The sequence below is a fragment of the Chamaea fasciata genome, unplaced genomic scaffold (genome assembly GCF_029207755.1).
Source record: "Chamaea fasciata isolate MVZ Bird 193981 ecotype frontalis unplaced genomic scaffold, bChaFas1.0.hap1 SCAF_11, whole genome shotgun sequence".
Taxonomy (NCBI): Eukaryota; Metazoa; Chordata; class Aves; order Passeriformes; family Sylviidae; genus Chamaea; species Chamaea fasciata.
In genome coordinates, this window is record NW_027094096.1 from 4,433,344 (window position 1) to 4,453,940 (window position 20,597).

Sequence of the window (20,597 nt, forward strand, 5' to 3'; positions counted from 1 at the left end):
GGCAGAGTGCGGCCCGGGGGCGGCCGCGGCCTGTCCCGCCCACCCCGGAGACATCGCGGCGCGCGGCCAATGGCGCGCTCGGGCACAGCGCCGCCCCTCTCGCGCCTCGCGAGATCTGCGCCCGCCACAACCCCGGCGCGGACTACATCTCCCGGCGGCCCCACGGGGCGGGAGCGACAGCCAATGAGATGCGTGAGACCAGGGTGGGCGGGGCCGGCCGGGGCCAATCGGGTGCGGGTAGCTGCAGCGGCGGAAGCGGCGCTCGGCAGTGGCGGCGACGCGGGGCGACCGGGCTCAGGGACCGGCGCACGGCACCGCCCCGGGCACAGGTACTGCCGCGGCCGGTGCACGGCATCGCTCAGATCTGCGGGCCGGGCGTGGCTCCGAGGAAGGGCTGCGGATAGGGGGCGGCGGCCGCTGCTTCAGAGCGCGACGGCGGCAGTGGGGGGAACGAGCCTCCGGCTGGCGGAAGCGCTGCGGAGGGGGTATCGCGAAGGGACGGCAGCAGGGCAGAGCGGCCCGGCCCGGCCCGAGGCGGCGGGGCCGTCGCGCTGCCGGGCACATCCGGGCCCTGCGGCCGATCGCGGCGGCGCGGCGGGGCGGGGCGCGCACGGCGGGCGCTGATTGGCCGGCGCCGCCCCGCCGCCATTGGCCGGACGCCGCGCGAACCCGCCCGCGCGGGCACGCCGGGGTGGGTGGGGCCGCGGGGCCGCGCCCGGAGAGCGGGAGGGACGGAGGGAGGACGGGCACGGCGGCGGCCGGCCCGGCGTGTCGCGACATAACGGCCGCGCTGCCGCCCCGCAGGTGACATGAGCTCGCAGCAGTTCCCCCGTTCGGGCGCGCCTCCCGCCGCCCTGGGACCAGCGCCGCCGCCCATCCCCACCAGCGGCTCCGCCGGGATTATCGCCCCCGCCGCCACAGGTAAGCGCGATCCCGGCCCCGCGGCTGCCGGCTGCGGGGGCGAGCAGCGGTCCCGGTCACCCCGCCCCGTCCGTCGCCCTGTACCGCCCCGGGCGGGAGGAGCCAGGCGGGCCTGGCAGCCGGGCTGGGAGGCGCCGCGGCGCCGCGCCGGGAGAACACCGGAGCGCTGGGGGCGGCCGGCGGGTCCGGACAGCGCCCGCAGGGCCGGGATGCGCCTTTGCTGCCCCGGTCTGTGCGCAGTTGTCTGTCCCGCTCAGCTCGGCCGCTCTGTGTTCTCAGCAGAAGGGACGAGTGGACGTGGGAGCATCCCATGGAGCTGGAAATGGGGTGGGGACTGTGATTCCAGCTCCTGCTGTTCCTGCCACGGTGACAGAGTTTCAGAAGTGACTGGGGGAGCAGCTTCATTTTCAGGAGGGTTTATGTTTGTTTTTCAGCTCGGTGATCAGATAGAAATTGCATTAAATGCAGAGTTTTTCATGCTGGTTGATGTGGGACTTAATGTCAGCTACTTAGATAATTAAATATTTTTCACTTGAAAGAAAAGTTAATCAATCTGTGTTTAAAGAAGCTGTTTAGATGGACTTCTCAGAGTTGCCCCCAGGCTGCCCAGCATTGCCCACACCCATCAGTTCTGAGGGGAACAGACAGAAGCAGTGCCAGAGTTCCCAGTTTTTTCATCACTGAAATATGTTTAATTGTAAGAGTGGACTTCTTTAACTTAGTCGTTTCTGACATCTCATCTCTGACCTAGTGGGCAATTAAAACAAACTTTTTAACAATTCTAACCTTTTTCTTTCTTTCCCACTAGTGAGTGAGGAATCCAGTCGTGAGTCAGAAGTTGCTCCCAGGGAGCACATGGGCCCCAGTGGCTCCATCCAGCCCCGGGAGGAGAAGCAGGAGCCCGTGGTGGTCCGGCCATACCCACAGGTCCAGATGCTGACACAGCACCACCCAGTCCAGTCTGGTGCCCCAGTGACAGTGACAGCACCACCAGCACATTTGACTCCAGCTGTGCCACTTTCTTTTTCAGATGGACTTATGAAGGTAATGAGAGCATTCATCAGGGAAAAGAATACAATCTGTATGGGTCGGCATTGGGAAAAAGTAAATTATACCCAAGGCTTCCCTGTTTTTGTTCCTAAAGCTTTCTTTGCATGCTTCTGCTAACTGTGCAGTGCCTTGTGGGTTTGGCTGTTCCAGATGACACACTGAGGACTTGCTAGTATTTTAGCATTATTTTTGAGGGGGGTGTATTTTGTTTATCTTTGAGGAGAGCAGAGATTTCCATCAGTTTCTGAAGTCTTCCATTTTCTCTGCAGGATATAATATTAACTGTTAATATCCAGTGTCTGTAGGGCAATACCACAGCCCTGACAGATTCCACTGATGACTCCTGCTAGAACCTGCATGTTTCCAGGACAAAATATGCCCTTTCTTTGTTTGGAATAACGTAATGTTCAGTATCTTTCCTCTCCAAAGATTTAGCCATAGTTGCATAAACTTTCTCCTCAAGCTTTGACCCCACAGGACGATTGCTGCATCAGCACTGAGCTCTCATTTGAAGTTGCCAACGTTTCTGTCTTTCCATTTCTTGCAGCCCCCCTTGAAGCCCACCATGCCCAGCCGGCCCATTGCTCCTGCCCCACCCTCCACTCTCTCAGCTCCCACCAAGGTCCCTGGGCAAGTGACTGTCACCATGGAAAGCAGCATTCCACAGGCTCCAACAATTCCTGTGGCTACCATCAGTGGGCAACAGGTCTGGGTTTTTGGTGCTTTTCTGTTCCATCTCACTGCATGGTCAGGTCAATACAATACAAGTACAACTGAGGTGGGCTTTTGCAGCAGGAGGGAAGGTAAAGAGAGCAGGTTTCCCTCTTCAGTGCTGCTGGTTGTTGGACCAGTTCTGCTTGGACCATTAAACTTCAGGCTTGGTTATCACTACCTCTTCACAAAGCTGCTGATTTGTTGGAATCATCCAGCTGAGCACAGCCAGGCTGTGATGACAGAGCCATACCCAAAAGCTGGCTCTTTCCTTAAAAGCTTCTGCTGTGTCAGTGTCACTTGGAGAATTTCTATTGTAGAGAAACTGCTGAGATTCATTATTGCAGTGTTCTTCAGCTTCTCTGGGAGGAGGTCAGAAGAGACTAGTGAACAGTTCGTGGGTTTGCACTGTGTTCTTATTGAACTAGGAGTGACAAAATTTGAGGGAGCCCGTGTAGATAATGGTTTTGAAAATTTTCTTCTCCTCTAACCTGACTACAGAGCCAGTCCTGGCAGTTTGTAGGCAGAACACTCATTACTAAACTTCTCAGGGTTTTGATGTAAAACGCCTTTAGGGGGATTTGAGTTAGCCTGGCTAAGGATGTGCAGCAAATTCAGTGGATTTATCTTACACTAATATCCCTGGGAAGTCTGGAATTATTAAAAAAAAAAAGAATTTGGTTCAGCATTTCCAGGTTTCCACCATTCTCTCAATTTTATTGGAGAGGGGGTGTGAAACTATTCCTTGATGTCCCCAGTGCTAGAAGGGGCAACTCTGTGGTTGTTTGTGGGTGGCTGCTGGGCGACTGTCACCCAAGTACCAACCATCAAAACAGACCAGTGAAACAGAGAAGTGGTGACATCTTCCAGTGTCAGCAGGCTCTGTAACTTTATCCTGTACAAGTACCTGCCTCTTTCTCCACTCAGCTTTTAATGCATGCAGCCTTGTATTTCTCCAAAATCTCTTTTCTGTCTCTGAGCTGAGATATGGTAATTCTGTGGCCACTAATTTTTGTCAACACAGCTGACTTGTTTTGTTCTTGAACTCTGCAGGGGCATCCCAGTAACTTGCATCATATCATGGCCACCAACGTGCAGATGTCCATCATCAGGAGTAGTGCTCCTGGGCCTCCCCTGCACATTGGAGCTTCTCATCTGCCCCGAGGTAAAGATCCAGTTGTGCTCTCCCTGCCTTCTGCTCAGAGTCTCTCAGCTGGTGCATTTAGCCCACGCCTCTGAAAGTCTCCTCACAGCTATTCCTTCAGATGTTCAAACTGCTAGCGTGAGTGAGCGACTGCTGGCCTTTTAAGAATTATGTTGCCTTCAGCCATTTAGGGCAGGACCATGTGACAGTGGTTAAAATGCTGGCAGATATCAGCACGTCAGTTATTCTAAGTCTTTGCTGTTAAAACAACCAATACTTTCAAGAAAAAATTATCCATTGGTAGAGACTCATCTGTCCTGCAAAATGAGATGTACATTCTGGGTAGCAAGCATGTACATTCTTGTATCTCTCTGTCACAGGACCACTCATGCCTTGTTATACATGCTAACACATCATACTGTGTGCATTTGCATTTACTTATGAGTTAAATGGTGGTGATAACTACAGGCTCTCGTTTCCCAGGATTTTGGATGCTACAGTTTGTAAAACAGGAGATCGGCCCCTTAATGCAGGCCTGTGCTCAGTACAGCCTGTCAGATTTCTGACTGCAGCTTTGCTTTCAAAGTTTTGTGGGTTAGGTTTGCAGTTCAGCTTTAAATTGATCTGAATTCCAAGTACCATGTGTCAGTTTTATTTCCTTTTATCCTCAATGTTATTTGCTCACTCAAGAAAAATAAGTTGATATGAGTGAAAACATAATCTTATTTAACTAGAGCAGGTGGAAGGACTGTGGAGGCCTAACTGTAGTAACAGTAGTGTTGTTCTCCTGATCCTGAGGGAGCAGCTGCCACAGACTTGGACTCTCAGTACACATTTTCTTTTATTCCCTGCTCTTTTTCTCTGGGTTTGAGTATTAAGTTTTGAGGTTGTAATTTCAATGGAGGACATGAACAGGATGGATGCAAACCAGTCCTTTAACTGATTGCAAGGCTATTTGCCTGCTACTGTGATTTATTATGGTCAGGAGTCATCAGACAGGAGACAAATTAATCAATGGCAGCTTTAAATGGTGTGGAGTTCTGGTCTTGGTTTTTTGGGGAGAGGTGTAGATGTTTGTCTTTTGTGTGGCATTTCCTTGTTATTTTGGTTTCCTTCTTTTGCAAGTGTATTTTTCTTCTGAACTCCCATCAGCTGCAGTGAGATCATTGCTGGTGTCAAGTGGCTTATTTACACATTGGCCCAGTAATCAAACTAAATTATTTCTGCTGACTTCCATAGCTTGGAATAAGAAAACATGGGATTTGCAATACAAGGCTTTTAAAGGGGAGTAAGAAGTATCTCTAAAGCAAATAAATTTAAGGTAATACCTACCCCTCCACACATGCTTTTGTAAACCTTATGTGTATTTGTTGAAAGCCTTATTTTTACACCAACATCACATGAATTGACCTGAATATGAAGTGCATTAGGGCTGAAGTACCAGCTGATGTCAGGGTCTGTCTGTGGTTGCAGTGGAGCTGTTGGGTGCACAGAATCTTAACACGCTTGGTTTCTTCCCCAGGTGCAGCAGCTGCTGCAGTGATGTCCAGTTCTAAAGTAACCACAGTCCTGAGACCAGCCTCCCAGTTGCCAAATGCAGCTGCAGCCCAGCCAGCAGTCCAGCACATCATTCACCAGCCAATCCAGGCAGGTAGCAGCAGGCAGCTCTGCACATCACTGACCACCAGCTCCAAACCTTGCTGGCACTCAGCTGTAATGTATGACCTCTAATTGCCTGTTCACTGAAGCTACTGTCAGATCTCTCCCTGGTCTATTTACTGTATTTCCTTCATAGACTTGGTGGGTTTTAATCTGTCTCCAAAGTGCTTAGAAACTGGGAAGACAATTTCATTCAGACACACTCAAGTTTTAAAGTCTGAAAAGTCCGGTACAGTGTGCTGGTGTTGATTTATTGTTCAATATATGAATTGATGTAGAATTTTTGAAATCTCACTATAATATGCTTCTGTATATCTTGGCTTTTGTCTAAGGAGAAGATTGTAGATCTTGTCTCCTTACAGCAGTTCTAGTGCTCAGCCTTATGAGAGAGGGTTAAACATCTTCACACTGTGCCTTCAGTTAGGATCCCAATCACCTCTGACTTCATGGGTGTACTTGGAATTTCTTTTCATTCTGGAGGGAACTGACCTTTGAGGTTTTTCCTAAAGACCTTAAAGAGATCCTTGTTAACTTTGTTGGTTACTGGTTCCTGTGCTATATGTGGGTTGAAAACCAGGACAGTTATGCTTAGGAGCTTGCAGATCAATTCGGAAAGACTGGAAGTGTCTCAGAGTGCCAAAATTTAGTGACAAGGTGTAGGGAAGCCAGTTGGAGCCAAGTAATTCCTAGTTGTTATCTCAACTGTAGAATTCCCTTTCTGAATGTTCTCTGTTTGACTTTTTTTTTTTTAATAGTCTCGTCCTCCTGTGACAACTTCGAGCACTATTCCTCCTGCAGTGGTGGCAACTGTCTCGGCCACGAGAGCTCAGTCCCCTGTTATAACCACAACAGCAGCACATGCCACAGAGTCAACCCTCAGGTGAGACCTACAGTGCTCTGACTTGACAGAAATTGCAGAAATGTTCATCAGCCAGAGATGATAATCCTCTACATCTGGGATGATACCAAACAAAAGTAGTGATGCTTGCACAGTGCAAATCCTTGCAGTTCTGTGAATAAAAATGGGTACAAACGTGAACTGCCGCTCTGTGTTATGAGAAGGAAAGACCTTAATGAACCACTTTTGAAGTCCTGCTCCCTGGACAGCAGAGTTTGTGTTGCAGGAACTTGTGGATATTGGGCTTATGTTTTTTTAGGAAGACACAGTGAAAAGTGATACTTGAATGCTGAAATGAAGTTCCCTTTATGAACTGATAAGAATTATGATGAGACTGCCCTCCTGGCTGGTTACATAGGGCAGATGAGGACAGAACAGCGTAGCTTCAATTCCTTATGTTGCTTTGCCCTGTGATTGCCAGCAGCGCTGCTGTCACTGGGGAGGAGACTGAGGCCTGATGTGTGTCCCTGTGTTGTATCTTCCCTGTTGAGTATCCACGTGGTTATCCTGATGGTTACTTTTGTTCCCCTGCAGCCGGCCCACGCTGTCCATCCAGCAGCACGCGCCGTCCGCGGCCATCAGCATCCAGCGGCCGGCGCAGCCGCGCGACACGGCCACGCGCATCACGCTGCCCTCACACCCAGCCATAGGCACACAGAAACCACAGCTCCACACCATGGCTCAGGTAAGCTGCAAAACACCCTTCCGCTGCTGCTGCTTCACATCCCTTCTGTGTATAGCTTGCAGGCTGAGGTTAAATTCTGGAGGAGAGTTAGTATGAAATTAATGTTCCGTACAGTCAGTGCACGATGATTCCGTACTAAGTATAGACTTTAAATGTAGTAGTCTTCTAACTTTTAGAACTTCTTTTCACAGAAAACCATTTTCAGTACTGGTACTCCAGTGGCAGCAGCAACTGTGGCACCTATTTTGGCAACGAATACCATTGCTTCAGCAACCACAGCTGGTGAGTATTCATAATGCTGTTGTGGGAGCACCGTGAGGGGCGGGGTTTGTTGCTTTTTCTTGGCTTTCTTCTTTGAATTTAGAACCCAATCAGTCTTGACCAAATCTTTTTTTCATGACAAAGACTGCATTTGGAAGTGCATGAGCAGGCTTCAGGAGAGAAATTACTGAATTCTTCAGGGAGGTTGTGTGGTCTGGGGGTTTTGCCCTCTTTAGGGTGTAGATACACTGGCATGGTAGGGCTCCAGAGAAAGATCTCCTGTTAAGTCTGGTTTCTTTCCCCAGGTTCTGTATCTCACACCCAAGCGCCTACAAGCACCATTGTTACCATGACAATGCCCTCACATTCTTCCCATGCTACAGCTGTCACGACCTCAAACATCCCAGTTGGTGAGTGATTTCACTTCTCAGAGAAGTGTGTAACTGATGCTTCAGTTTTTCTCTGTATGCTGGAAGTGTTTGTGCATGTTAGCAAATTAAGGTGGGAAAGAAAATCAGTTCAAGCTGGGAGAAACTGATTAATAGGTCTGCTGTTCTAATTTTTTTTAATACCATGAAGAAATAGGTGTTCTAGAAGGAGCAGTTAATAAAAGGGCTCGTTTACTTTTTCTGTTGAATTTTAAGACAAACCTGGGCCTTTTGGCATTTCAGAACCTGCATTGGATACTCTAAAAGTTTTAACTGCTTGGTGATAGGCCATGGCTTTCATAGCTGATTTTCTAAGTTACTTCATGTGCTTCTTGAGGTGTTAGGTGTAGCCTAGCTGGCTTTGATTAGTGTGTTCACTTGAATGTAAAACACAAAGGCCTGAAGGTGGGAACTTTATTTGCCTAGATGTGGAATGTGCCTGAGATGTTTCCTGCAGAATTGCATAAGTTCTGTTGTTTTCATCTGTTTTCCTGGTGACCTCCTTGTTCTTTTGAAATCTTGTAATTTCTTCTCCAGCCATAAATTTCCAAGGAGTGAAATTGTATCTCATAAATCAGTGTTTCTTGTAAAGCCCTTTTCATGGCCTCTGTCTGCCTTGGTCTCATTTCCCTTGATCTCTGCTTTCAAAACTCAGATAATTTGTTCTTGACATCAGAATGGTTTGGGCTGATCCTAAAAAATTAACTTAATCTGAGCACTGAAGTGACTTTGTTAGCAAGTATAATTTATATATGTGTTTAGAATATCTGTCCATTCTGATATAAATTGATGAGAAATGCTTTGTTCTCCTTTTTCTTTTGGCCTATTCTGGATAGGAAATCATCTGTGGATGGGATGGGTTGTTTTGTGTTGAGAGAGAAGGGAGTAGTGCTGGTTGTTTTGTTTGACAGGGTTACTGATCTTGCCTTTGCAGTGTTTACCAGCCTTTCCTTTGACTGTCAATTTGTCTTTATGCAGCTAAAGTGGTTCCCCAGCAAATCACACACACTTCTCCCCGGATCCAGTCTGATTACACAGCAGAGAGGAGTAACCTCATCCCTCTGTCCAGCCATCGGGCATCTCCAAACCCAGTCGCCATGGAAACCAGAAATGACAACAGGTGGGCAGAGCTAACAGCTCCATCAGTGGGAGTGTGAATAGAGTTTGAGTGCCTATTTATGTAAGTTTTCCACCATGTGATATTACACACTTCTATTCAAACTACACACTCATAATCCTAGCTCTATCATTCAGTTTTGGAAGCCTTTTCCAAGGCCTCAGGTCTAACGGAGTGTTTTCTTGGGGGTCAGGGCCTGTCAACACAGAAAGTCTAATATTCTCAGTGCCCAGGGTTCCAACATCTCCCCCTCTTGTTGGAGCCATGAAAACTGCTTTGACAGCTTTGTCAAACCTCTGTTAGATACACTGAAGCAGACAAGGCAAGCCTTGCTGCTTTTCTACCTTCTTCTGTGGTGGAAATAAGGTTGTAAAAACTGGGGGGGGGGGGGGAGGGAGGATGGGATTTGGTAGTTTGGAATCAATTATGATAGTTGAGGTAATTGGCAGCTTATGAGAGATGAGACTGGAGAGCACAGGGAGTGCTGGAGGGCAGGGATTGAAGGTCAGCTGTAGCTGTTGAGCTCACGTGTGTGTAACACTTGTTCTCTTCGATGCCTGTAGGCAGTCGGTGCCTGTGCAGTTCCAGTATTTCTTACCCACCTACCCCCCCTCTGCCTACCCTCTGACTGCCCACACCTACACCCCCATCACCAGCTCCGTGTCCACCATCCGCCAGTACCCAGGTAAGTCCAGCCTGGGGCCTTTGCTGAGCTTTTAGCTCATGGGTGTGCTTTAGGGATGGAAGGAACTAGAAGGATTGGCGTTTGACTCTGACAGTGAGTCACAAAAAGTCTCTGATGATTGGTTCACAGAGGGGAAAACTTGTGGATAAGGGGTGCTGAACTACTTCAGAGCCTACTAAATCCAGCTAATAACAGGTTCTTGTATTTGGTGTCCCAAAGGTTGTGTGTCTATAAGTAAAATTTTGAGTCTACAAATCAAAACGGTTTGGCTTCTCCAGACCAAGCCAACTCTTTGATGCATCTTCATTCCCTGGTGTTCTGATAAGCTCTTTTAATATCTTTCCACGTGAATGTACAGTTTAAGAGAGAAACCTAGACCAAAAAGGGAAAAACTAATTTGCATTGCACACTTGAATTAGTGTTCTGTTTAGAAAAATGGAGCAATGACTGTATTTGAACAGTAACAGTAATTTGCAGTCAAAAAAATGATGCACAACCCAAACCTAAGTCATTCAGTGCCAAAATTTGGAACGTTTTTACCTTGCTGGGTCATTTAGGGCTGTTCTCTATAATGTGATAATTCCCACTGTCCAGACTGCAAGAACATGCACGATGTGGATTTTCATGGCATATCTGTATCTGCTGACAGCATGTTACCTGGGAGCAGTACAGAGGAAATCCAGAAGGACTGGGAGATGGCAAAGCCCATTTGTTGGACAGGAGAGTGTGGAATCATAGGGTTCTTTAGGTTGAGAAAGACCTTTAAGATCATCAAATCTAACCATTAATCCAGCACTCCTAAGGCCACTACTAAACCATTTTCCCAAGTGGTACATCCACATGTCTTTTAAATACTGCCAGGGGTGGGAATTCTGTCACTTCCCTGAGCAGCCTGTGCCAGGGCTTAACAACCGTTTATGTGAAGAATTTTCTCCTAATATCCAATGTAAACCTTCCCTGACAGAACATAATTGCACACAGTCAAGGGTTCCAGTTCTGGAGTCATGCTGGGGTGGTGGTGGGCTAGTGATCATTTGTGTAAATGCAGATCTATGTTCTTCATCAGGACCTTATTGACAGAGACATTCTACTTGTTAAATTGACTTGAAGAGTACATGGAAGGTATTAATTGTGGCAACTTAAAGCAGAGCATTCAGGTATGAGGAGAAGGGTACACCTATGCTGAACACAGCTGGGTGAAGGTACAGAGGAGACATTTAAAGATCACCAAGATAAGGAGAGTTGATGCAGAATTTTAGGAGGAAGGATGTTGGCTTTGGTTTTCCAAATGCTGGTTGTGTTTTACTTAGTATCCTAAAAGGATTTTGTTGGATAGAAAGTTTTGCAACAGCAGTGTTTTGACTAGGAGATTAAATGTGCCACACTTTATATACAGAGCCATGTTCAGGGACCTGGTTTCAGTTTTTGACGCCTGTTTTTAGAGTGTCTTGTCAGCACAAGAACTTGATGGAAATCCTGTGACAATGATAAAACCCGCTTGTTCTGCATTGTTAGCAAGCAAGGCCATTGTTGGCAAGTTCACACTTGCATTCTGTGCGTGGCTGCAGAAATCCTGGTGCAGCTCTGCAGAGCCTGGAAATCTGGAGATCCATGGTCTGCAAGTGCTCCAACAGCATTATTTCAGTGCTGCATGGGAGAACTGTAATGCACTGTATAGTGGATCTGAAAAGGTGGACTCAGTTGTTTAGAGCTCTGAATTTATTTAAATGATTGAGCTACTTAGAGCAGGTGTACTGTTGGAAACATTGTTCTGCCACTAAAAGATAATTGTGTTCATTTGAGCTGTGGGATAACTGTGAGCCCTCTTCTGAGGCCAGATAAGGTTCTGTTCAACTTCAGAGTTAAGTGAACTTCAGAGCACAAGAAATTACTTAGGTTTCTGATTACTTTTAATCTATTTTTTTAAGCAGGAAAAAATGCCAAGTGTTGGTACTTGGAAGCATTGTAAAATAAGATAGTGAGCGAAAACAGAGCACAGCTTTCTGAGCCTCTAATTTGAGTCTACCTAAAAGCAAAGTTAAACTGATCTTTTCTCTCTTGCTGCAATTTGAAATTAAAACTGGAATGCAGACCAACAGTAATGTTTAATTCCTCTGGCAGACAATCCTCTCTACTCTCATATTTACTGCTGCAACAAGCAGACTGGCAAATTTTTCAAAGCAAAAAGAAAAGTCTTTGGAAAGTTAGCATTTGAGCCAGAGGTGGTGGGGGAAACTGAGGTGACCTGCTGGTGAGGTGTGTGTGTTGCTCCCAGTTTCAGCCCAGGCTCCCAACTCGGCCATCACAGCCCAGACCGGCGTGGGAGTGGCCTCCACGGTGCACCTGAACCCCATGCAGCTGATGACAGTGGATGCATCTCACGCCCGGCACATCCAGGGAATCCAGCCCGCCCCCATCAGTGCCCAGGGCATCCAGCCCGCCCCCATCAGTGCCCAGGGCATCCAGCCAGCCCCCATTGGCACCCAAGGACTGCACCCTGCTGCACCCATGGGCGCGCAGGGGCTGCAGCCGGCACCCATCGGTGCCCAGCAGCCACCGGGCGACACCAAGACCTCAGGTAAGGGCCACCAGCCAAGTCCTCCCTTCAGAGCAGCTGAGCTGCTGCCCTACACATTTGGCTCTGGCTGATGATGTTGTTACAGTGTTTGCAGTCCAGAGGTGGACACTGAATAGATCCATGCACAAATTCTCCTAGCAAATACTGCGGCCTGTTTCTGAACTGGTTTATTTTTAAAGCCTGCTAGGTGTGGGTAGCCTTGGGTGGGATGGATTGGATTTACTTCAGTGGAGTAGGCTGGTAGTGCCTGAGCTTAAACAAATGCCTTCAGTAAGGCCTTGTAGGAAAAGCAATTTACAAATGAGCAAAGCGTGCCAGCTGTGCATTAGATCCCAGGAGCATTTAGAACACAGCCAGGTACCTTCTGCTGTTGATAACCTGATCTTGAGCTGTGACAGAAACCATCTTTCATTATAAATGATGGGTCTGATAAAGCTCCAACAACTTACTGGAGGGATGGGATATGGCATCCCAGAGAATATGCTATTGCATAGCTGCAGGCACTGCACAGTGACTTCCTGGCTGTCCACATGCTCTGCATCCCTCAGTTGGCCAAAGAGGCTCTGGCAGAAGGTCAGAATGCAAACACAGCTGATGTAGCTTACATTCAGCTGGCATGTGTTGCCACGTGGGCTCTACCAGAAGTGTTGACCCAGTTGTGTTGGTGATCTCCCTAGTGATTTCTGTCTTTTCCTTGCTCTCTGGAAAAGATGATTTCCCTAGAAGCAGTTTTTAGGCAGGAAGTAGTTTCTGTCTTCCCTGCGGAAGGTTCAGTGATCAGATTGCTCATGTACTGCTTACAAAGGAGTCTGAGAACACAGCAGTTAGAGACTGAAGGACTCAGGAATGGACAGCATATGCTCTGCAGACAGCTGCTTTGTCATCACATTCCGTAAAGTAACTGCTGCTTTCCTCTCTCTGTCGATGTTCGTCTCTGCTGTGTCCATGTCCATCCTTCCCAGCAGTGGTCTTGGCAGATGGAGCCACCATTGTAGCCAATCCTATTAGCAACACATTCAACACTGCTTCTGCAGCAACTACAGTGGTGCAAACCCACAGCCAGAGTGCCAGTGCCAGTGCTCCAGCCCAGGGCTCCTCCCCACGCCCCAGCATCCTCCGCAAGAAGCCGGCCACCGATGGGTGAGTACAGCTGCAGGTGACACGTGGGTGACACTTAGTGCAGTCCAGCCCAGCCAGATGGAATCATTTCAGTGGAGATAAGGGATGCTCTAGCAGATTATTCAGTCAGCAATGGTTGCAAGTAACCTGCGGATCACTGAAACAGTTCTTTCCCTCCCCCAGGGCAGGATATAATTTTCTGTAGTGTCAGTAATAAAACGAGAAGAAGGACAGTTTGTCTCCTAGGTCTTGAAAGTGACCTTTTGAGGGAAAAGTGGATTTGAGGCTCACTTGCTTAGTGTGATAAGAAGAAAGAGTTCATAGTCTACTAAAATTAGAATTGGGTGCTTTATCTTCAGTGCTTTTCTTGGAAGAATATGTGGATGAGTGGAAAGGATAGGATTAGTACCCTGCTGTGAAATCTGATTAGAAGAAGGGAGGGAGTAGCTTAAACTCTTAAAATATTTTATGTTGCCTGTCTATTTTTAAGTGCCTTAATAAAGAGGCAAGAGACAGCTTTAGAATTAACAATGCATTTCCTCCCAACTAGCAGCTGAAAACGTTTGGAACCAATGTGTCCTGTGAGATTAAAATTGCGTATTTTTTATGTGGGTGGAAACCTTTTTTAAGGCAAAGAAGCTGCAGCCTGTAAAACTGAAAGAGAAGTTAAAGAGTCAGGTAGATCACTAAAGACTGTTTCCATTTGAGAGGTTGATTTTTTTGGACAGCAATTTGACTTTTGGTCCTACAGGAGACTAGTCTCTAAAACACCTTAATCAGCCTTATCATCCTGATATCCACACTCAGGCCTTGAGGTCCTGGAGTCAGGCTCTGACAGTTGGGTCCAGCTAAAGGGAGCAGATGCCCATCTGAGCACTGTTGAGTTCTAGATGATTTGCTCAGTCTTGAAGCAGGAGTGCTGGACAGCAGCTTGGCCAGACCCCTTTGTCCACTGCTGGAGCCTGGCAGTTGCAGCAAAGTGTTCTCACTGATGGGATGAAAGTAAAGCTGGCATTCTTGGAGAAGCCCTGAATTGGGTGAGACTGGGCCAGAGCAACTAATCTTTTACTTCAAAAGAAAATAAAATACCTAATTTGAAAAGTGAAATGAGACTCTTTGTGCAGCAAATTGGTCACACTGAAGACAGAGGGCAGCCATAACTCCTGTCCTGGTTTGTGTAAGATTTCTTTGCTCTCTGGGATGTTTGTCTTTGCACTAGGGAGGTGGGAATCCTAGAACTATGTGTCTCTTTCAGGCTGGCAGTCCGGAAAAGCTTAATTCCCCCTCAGCCACCTGAAGTGGCCAGCACACGTGTGGAGAGCACCATGCGGAGCACCTCGGGATCACCCAGGCCTGCTGGGTAAGGCTTCGGGAAACAGCCAACTACAGCATAACAGTTTCACTCTATTTGTTTGAGTTGTGTTCTGAGGCTGTTGGAGCATTTTTCTTTCTTGTGGGAAACAATATATTTTGAATTTTTGACAAACTCAAAGAGCCTTGACAAGTTCTGCTGTTTGTGAAGCTGAGGAAGTTACCTTTAAAAGCTGCGGTGATGAGCTTTCACAGAAACAAACAAAAGCCCTCTGCTATTGTAAGGGGAGATAGCCCTCAGAACTTTTTTCTGTAGTACTTGAAAATTAATGCTGAGGAAAGGTAAATGCAACTTCTGCCCTGCTTCACTTGACTTCAGTGGCTTTACAATTTGTTGTTTTATAACTGTAAGCCACAGTGGGAGCTCCTGCAGAGATTGGGGCCAGTACAGTTTTGGGTAAAAGTTCCACTTGGCTGCATTTTAAAACTGTTTCGATCCTTTTACAAGTATTTTGAAGTTACCTGGAATTAGTTGAGAGATTTGTTTGTCACAGTGAATGGAAAAAAGTAGTATCTGTAATCAATACAAAGGATTAGAAAGGGAGAGGAGGAGGAAATAGGACTGAGATTAAGCCTTCTCCTGTTCTTAAACACTTACCTGAGCCTGGTGGGTGCAGGAAAAACTGGATAGCCTGACTCCAGTTTGGCACTTTGTGTGAGTTACTGTCGCAATAGGACACGAAATAAAGATGCTTGACTACAGTCAAAAGGCAGAAGAAATCAGAAGGTTTATTTACAATTCATTCAGCCCTTTTATAACACGCTGTGCTAAGAAGACACGTTATTGGTCCATAGGGCTGACACCTCTCCCATTGGCTGAGTAACAGAAATAGCAAACAACACTTGTTGTTATGGGAAAGGAATATTGTTCACACAAGGTCGTTTTGGAGAAAAGAAAACTGTTGAAAAGTTTCCTTTGGGAAGAGCTCAGCAATTCTCAGGCTTAGAAAACATTGAGCCCACAAGTTACAGCTCACTTCACTTTGCTTTGCTTTTATTTGTGCTGCAGTGGCAAGCCAAAGCCTGAGATCCACGTGTCCATGGCCACCCCAGTCCCTGTGTCCATGGAGGCAGTGTGTAACCAGGGTGGAGAGCAGCCCACCATCACGGTGCCCCCGAGCTCCCAGCAGCCTCCCTCTGCCATCCCCACCATCATCGCGGCCGCCAGCCCCACCTCCCAGCCTGCAGCAGCGCTCTCCACCATCCCAGGAGCTGTTCCAGCTGCTCCTCCCACTTCCACCACCATCGTGGCAGCCCCTGCTCCTCCATCCACCATGAGTGGGGCCCTGTCAGCAGTGCTGGGCCCTGTGGTGCCAGAGATCAAAATCAAAGAGGAAATGGAGCCCATGGACATCATGCGACCCGTATCTGGTAGGTGGCTGGGAATCATCAGGTTTGGGGTTTTTTTGGTTTTGGGACAGTGGAGGAATTAGGAGGATTTCAACAGTTTCATCTTAAAAATGAAAGGACAGGTCTTCCAGGGTAGCACAGAACACCACAGTTCCCATATGCTTTATAAAGATTTTTTTTTTTTGCCTTTTTCCTAATCTGCTATGAAATCACTTCTTGTTGTGGCTGTTTTTTCATGTTCAAATAATCCAACTCCAAAGAGTCTGTGTGAGTTCCGTGCCTAAAATGCACGTGCTCAACAGTGGTGCCAACATATTACTGGGCAGCTCAGCTAAATTCAGTTAGTTTACAAATCCTGCTGTTCAGGTCCTGTGGCCTTTCTTGTATGTGAGGAATTCATGGTCAGAGTAGGACTTCCTAGGGCCCTCATGTGATTCATGCATATTTTTCTCTAGAACTTTTCAAAATGTTCATTATATTGCCTTACTTACCCAGCTTGGCCATAGTTGCTATCAAGTGGCATGGGCAGTAAATTCAGTTCCTTGTGGATCTCATTGGGCACTTCATAGTGGCAAAGTTCATGGGTTTCAGAGTTCAGGTTTAGCTGTTAGTTTTATCACTCTCCTTGACGCTGTGTGTTGTCTTGTGAGAAAACTACTCCTTGCTGCAGATGTGTCTGGAGCATGGGCATTAAGCTTTTTGGGGTTCTTTCGTCTCTTCCTGGCATTTGGGGCCAAATTGTCAAGAGATCCCATCCCAGAAATTTTGTGCTGCAGCCTTGGTCATGGCTGATTGCCCCTCCAGGTTCAGGGAGTGTTCCCTCAGACTACCCACCACACTGCTGCCAGCTGCACAGGTGTGTTGGTTGGTGCAGTCACTGCTGAGCAGTGCTGAGGACTTGGCAGTACAAGCAGACTCCTGCAAGAAGAGTGCTGCAGTCCTGCTTTGATTCCATCTGGCTCTCCTGTCACGAGAGAGTAGGGATTTGCTACTATGACAGTGACCTGTGCTGGTGCTCATAAAGAGGGATTTTTTTACAGTAACACGGACAGATGTTAGCATGATTCCCTTGTGTAACATTAAACTAACACAAGCTTCAAGTATGGAGCAACTGAGGGACAGTTCTGCTCTCACTCTATGTATATGAGGCACTAAAGACTTTAGCTTATAGGCTTGTCCTAATAATTACTGCTGGCTTAATATCTGGCCTAGGTAGTGTTCAAACAATGTGTTGCCTTCCCACTGCTGATGGTTTGGGTTCTTCTCTTGCCTTCCCCTCAGCAGTCCCTCCTTTGACTACGAGTACTGTGTCTCCATCTTTGGCACTGCTGGCCAACAATCTTTCCATGCCTCCAAGTGATTTGCCGCCTGGTGCCTCACCGAGGAAGAAACCCCGTAAGCAGCAGCATGTCATCTCCACGGAGGAAGGAGACATGATGGAAACAAACAGCACCGATGATGAGAAGTCCACTGCCAAAAGTTTGCTGGTGAAGGCAGAGAAGCGAAAGTCTCCTCCAAAGGAGTATATAGGTAATGACATCTCTGATGTCTTTGTTCTCATTCAGGGCTCTGTATTTTCTCTTCTGTTTGTTTCTCAGAGAAGGTGCTCTGCACATTCCCACTTCCTAAATATGTACAGTCGAGAATCCAAGTATCTGTTCCTCACCACTTTTTGTATAAGGCTGGGAAAATGTCAGGGAAAACAAATTTTCTCACCACACATTGTGTATGAGGCAGCACTTACTGCTCTGCTGCTGGAGTTCTTGCGGATGCCGAGGTGCTTCCCCTCCTGGACGCTAACAGAGTTCTGGATCCTTTTGTAGATGAGGAAGGTGTGAGATACGTCCCCGTGCGCCCCCGGCCGCCCATCACGCTGCTCCGGCATTACCGCAACCCCTGGAAAGCCGCGTACCACCACTTCCAGAGATACAGCGACGTCCGCGTCAAAGGTCAGCCCCGGCACGGGCCACAGGGTGGGCTCTGGGTTTCATTCTGTAAATGGAAAAATGCCGTGGTTATTGATGGATCTGCTCACGTGCACTGATAGAAACTTGCTCACAAAAGGGTATCCTCATAAAAGCAACGTGCTATGGTGATAGGCTGCAGCTGAGTTTTCTTGTTTGCCACATTACACTTGCCAGTTTAGTCGCAGACATTCTGTATTTAGTGTAACTAGTCTTGTCGAGTAACAAATGGGCTTTTAAAGACTTTTTTACCTAATACAAGGAAAACAGAGATCAGATGCTGTCTTCCAGACTTCTTAGCTAGTATTTTAGAAGTTTTAAGCGAACTGGGTTTTCACAAGTGTGCAAATACCTAAGAGAGAAGTAGTACAAGATGGACCATTTAATTGTTTGTGCCAGCTGTTTGAAATGTTGAGCACTACATTCTTTAAATGAGAAAAAAATGGGTTATGATATAATCTTTCTGAAAGTGCAGATAACCTGTCAGTCAGTGAGAGCAGTAGTCAGGTACATGGCAGATGGGAAGTCAGTTTCCTGTCTGTATCAAAATGTTGCTCATTGTCATCTATTAGGGTGTAGGGGGAGCAGAACTTTGGGTTATTGTTGCTTGGGAAGAGAGGCCTGGCCAGCTGCTGAAGTTTGAGTACTCTATTCTTGTGTTTCCTGCTGACAGAAGAGAAGAAGGCCATGCTGCAAGAGATTGCCAACCAGAAGGGTGTGTCCTGTCGTGCACAAGGGTGGAAGGTCCATCTCTGTGCAGCGCAGCTCCTACAGCTGGTAGGTGCAGGGGGCTTGGAGCTTCCTGCAACATGGGGGAACAGGAGGCTGTGTAAGACAGGAAGACGTTCTCACAAACTCAGTACACTGGGATGCCCTAAAGGAGCTGGTGTGTAGTGCCCAAAGGGAGTTGGGACATGCTTTCCCCTTTCTCAGGAATGTGGCATAAGTGGCTTGGAAACTTGGAGTGTTGGTTTTGATCCAGACATAAGAGCTGATGTATTTTGTACAGATGATCAAAACTGGCAACTCCCTCCTGCTGATGCACAGGTCTGAAGAAGCGTCTGTTTGGGATGGTGCGGCTGATCTGAGGAGGCAGCACTGATCCACATTCCTGGATGCTTCTGTTTCAGGTTGGGGGTGAGGTAGGTGCTCTGCATTTTAGCACCAAACTCCCCAAAACCTCTGCATTCCTGGAATAGTATTGTGAGCAGTAGGGGAAGCAGTTGTGGTAGGATCCATGTTTCTTCAGAAGAGGAGCAATCCTGTAAATAGGATGTTAAAAGGAATGATAGTGCCACATTTTGTCAGAGGCTCCATCTTCTGAATCACTGACAGAGAGCAGCTGAGAGGGGAATGGATTATCACTGTTTCTGTGTAGCTTTGTTAACACGGGCGAGTCTTTGCCAGCCTGGCAGTGACCCTTCTCATGAAGGGCTGATGTCTTTTAGACAAACCTGGAGCACGATGTGTATGAGAGGCTGACTGCCCTGCAGGAGGGACTCATTCCTAAGAAGAAGGCAGCAACCGACGATGACTTGCATCGAATCAATGAGCTGATACAGGTAGGTCCTGTGGCCTCTCAGCCCAAAACCATACCCTTAGTTACAAACCCCTTAGTTCTGCTGTCAGTAAAAGCTACAGCTGACCTAAAGAAAACCCCACGTGGGTTCACTTCCGATGTCATCAGTTACAAGGGGCACAAGTAGGGAAGTGGGAAGGCGTTGCTTAGAGCGGGCGTTCTGTGGTTAATGACAAGTGTTTCCTTTCAGGGGAACATGCAGAGGTGTAAACTCGTGATGGATCAAATCAATGAGGCTCGAGACTCCATGCTAAAGGTCTTGGATCACAAGGATCGTGTTTTGAAGCTTCTAAACAAGAATGGAACTGTCAAGAAAGTGTCCAAATTGAAGCGAAAGGAGAAGGTTTGAATGCAGACCAATGACTTTGGAAATGGAGAACGTGTACAGAACGGAGCTGAACCTTTTTGTAGTTTGGGTTTATTTTTAAGCAGAGCATCGGAATAAAAAAGGATGAGTTTAGGGAACAGATGGACAACGTGAAGCCTGGTGACCTGAAGGGATTGTCCCTGATCTTGTCATAATGAACAAAGATTTCTCTCAGGCTCATCCCTTTTTAAAGTCTTTCCAGTCCCACTGTTTAACTCGTGCTGTGTCAGGTATGGACACACCTGTCAGGCAGCAGGCTGTGCAGGGGACTCCAGGAGGCTGACATGCAGCTATGGACCCAGACAGCAGCCAAGCTTCCAGCAGTGGAAATGGCACCTCGTTCAGTTACGCCATTCAGTTCTCATTCTGACCTGCCAGTGTCTAAAGCAGCCTTCTTACACCAGTGCCACTGCACTAGGAGATCTGCCACAAAGAATCTCCAACAGCTCAGAAGTCCTAGCTGTCAAGATTTAAAAAAAAGGATAAAAAAGGGGGGGGGGGGGGGGGGGAGGGGAGGGGGGAAATCATTTCAAAGTGATATTGTAGTGTCTGTGTCTGTGTTGGTGCTCTGGGATACTCGTGTTGAGGTGCCTCTTGCAGCAGAGGTGCTGTAGCTGGTGTAATGTTAATTGTACGTACCACATACATCCTGAAAACATGAATAAAGGAATTGGAGGGTTTTGTATGTGAGCAGTTCGTGTGCCTTTGTA

At 47.5% G+C, this 20,597-nt stretch overlaps 1 protein-coding gene across 6 annotated transcripts; it reads left to right on the forward strand.

Annotated features, from left to right (window-relative positions):
- The first annotated feature begins 281 nt into the window (after nt 1-281).
- On the forward strand, nt 282-20,376 carry SAP130 (Sin3A associated protein 130). 6 transcript variants are annotated; one of them, XM_066194003.1, is made up of 21 exons: nt 282-329; nt 805-921; nt 1,730-1,965; nt 2,519-2,677; nt 3,736-3,847; nt 5,349-5,473; nt 6,241-6,365; nt 6,918-7,068; nt 7,260-7,350; nt 7,635-7,739; nt 8,736-8,877; nt 9,438-9,559; nt 11,835-12,137; nt 13,100-13,277; nt 14,512-14,616; nt 15,637-15,998; nt 17,259-17,507; nt 17,801-17,926; nt 18,615-18,718; nt 19,390-19,503; nt 19,711-20,376. In XM_066194003.1, the coding sequence occupies exons 2-21, from the start codon at nt 810-812 to the stop codon at nt 19,867-19,869; spliced, it is 3,180 nt and encodes a 1,059-aa protein (XP_066050100.1). In that variant the 5' UTR covers nt 282-329; nt 805-809; the 3' UTR covers nt 19,870-20,376. The 6 variants fall into 6 exon arrangements, with proteins under 6 accessions (XP_066050100.1, XP_066050102.1, XP_066050101.1 ...); XM_066194005.1 differs by having other exon boundaries at nt 17,262-17,507; XM_066194004.1 differs by having other exon boundaries at nt 13,103-13,277.
- The last annotated feature ends 221 nt before the right edge of the window (nt 20,377-20,597 follow it).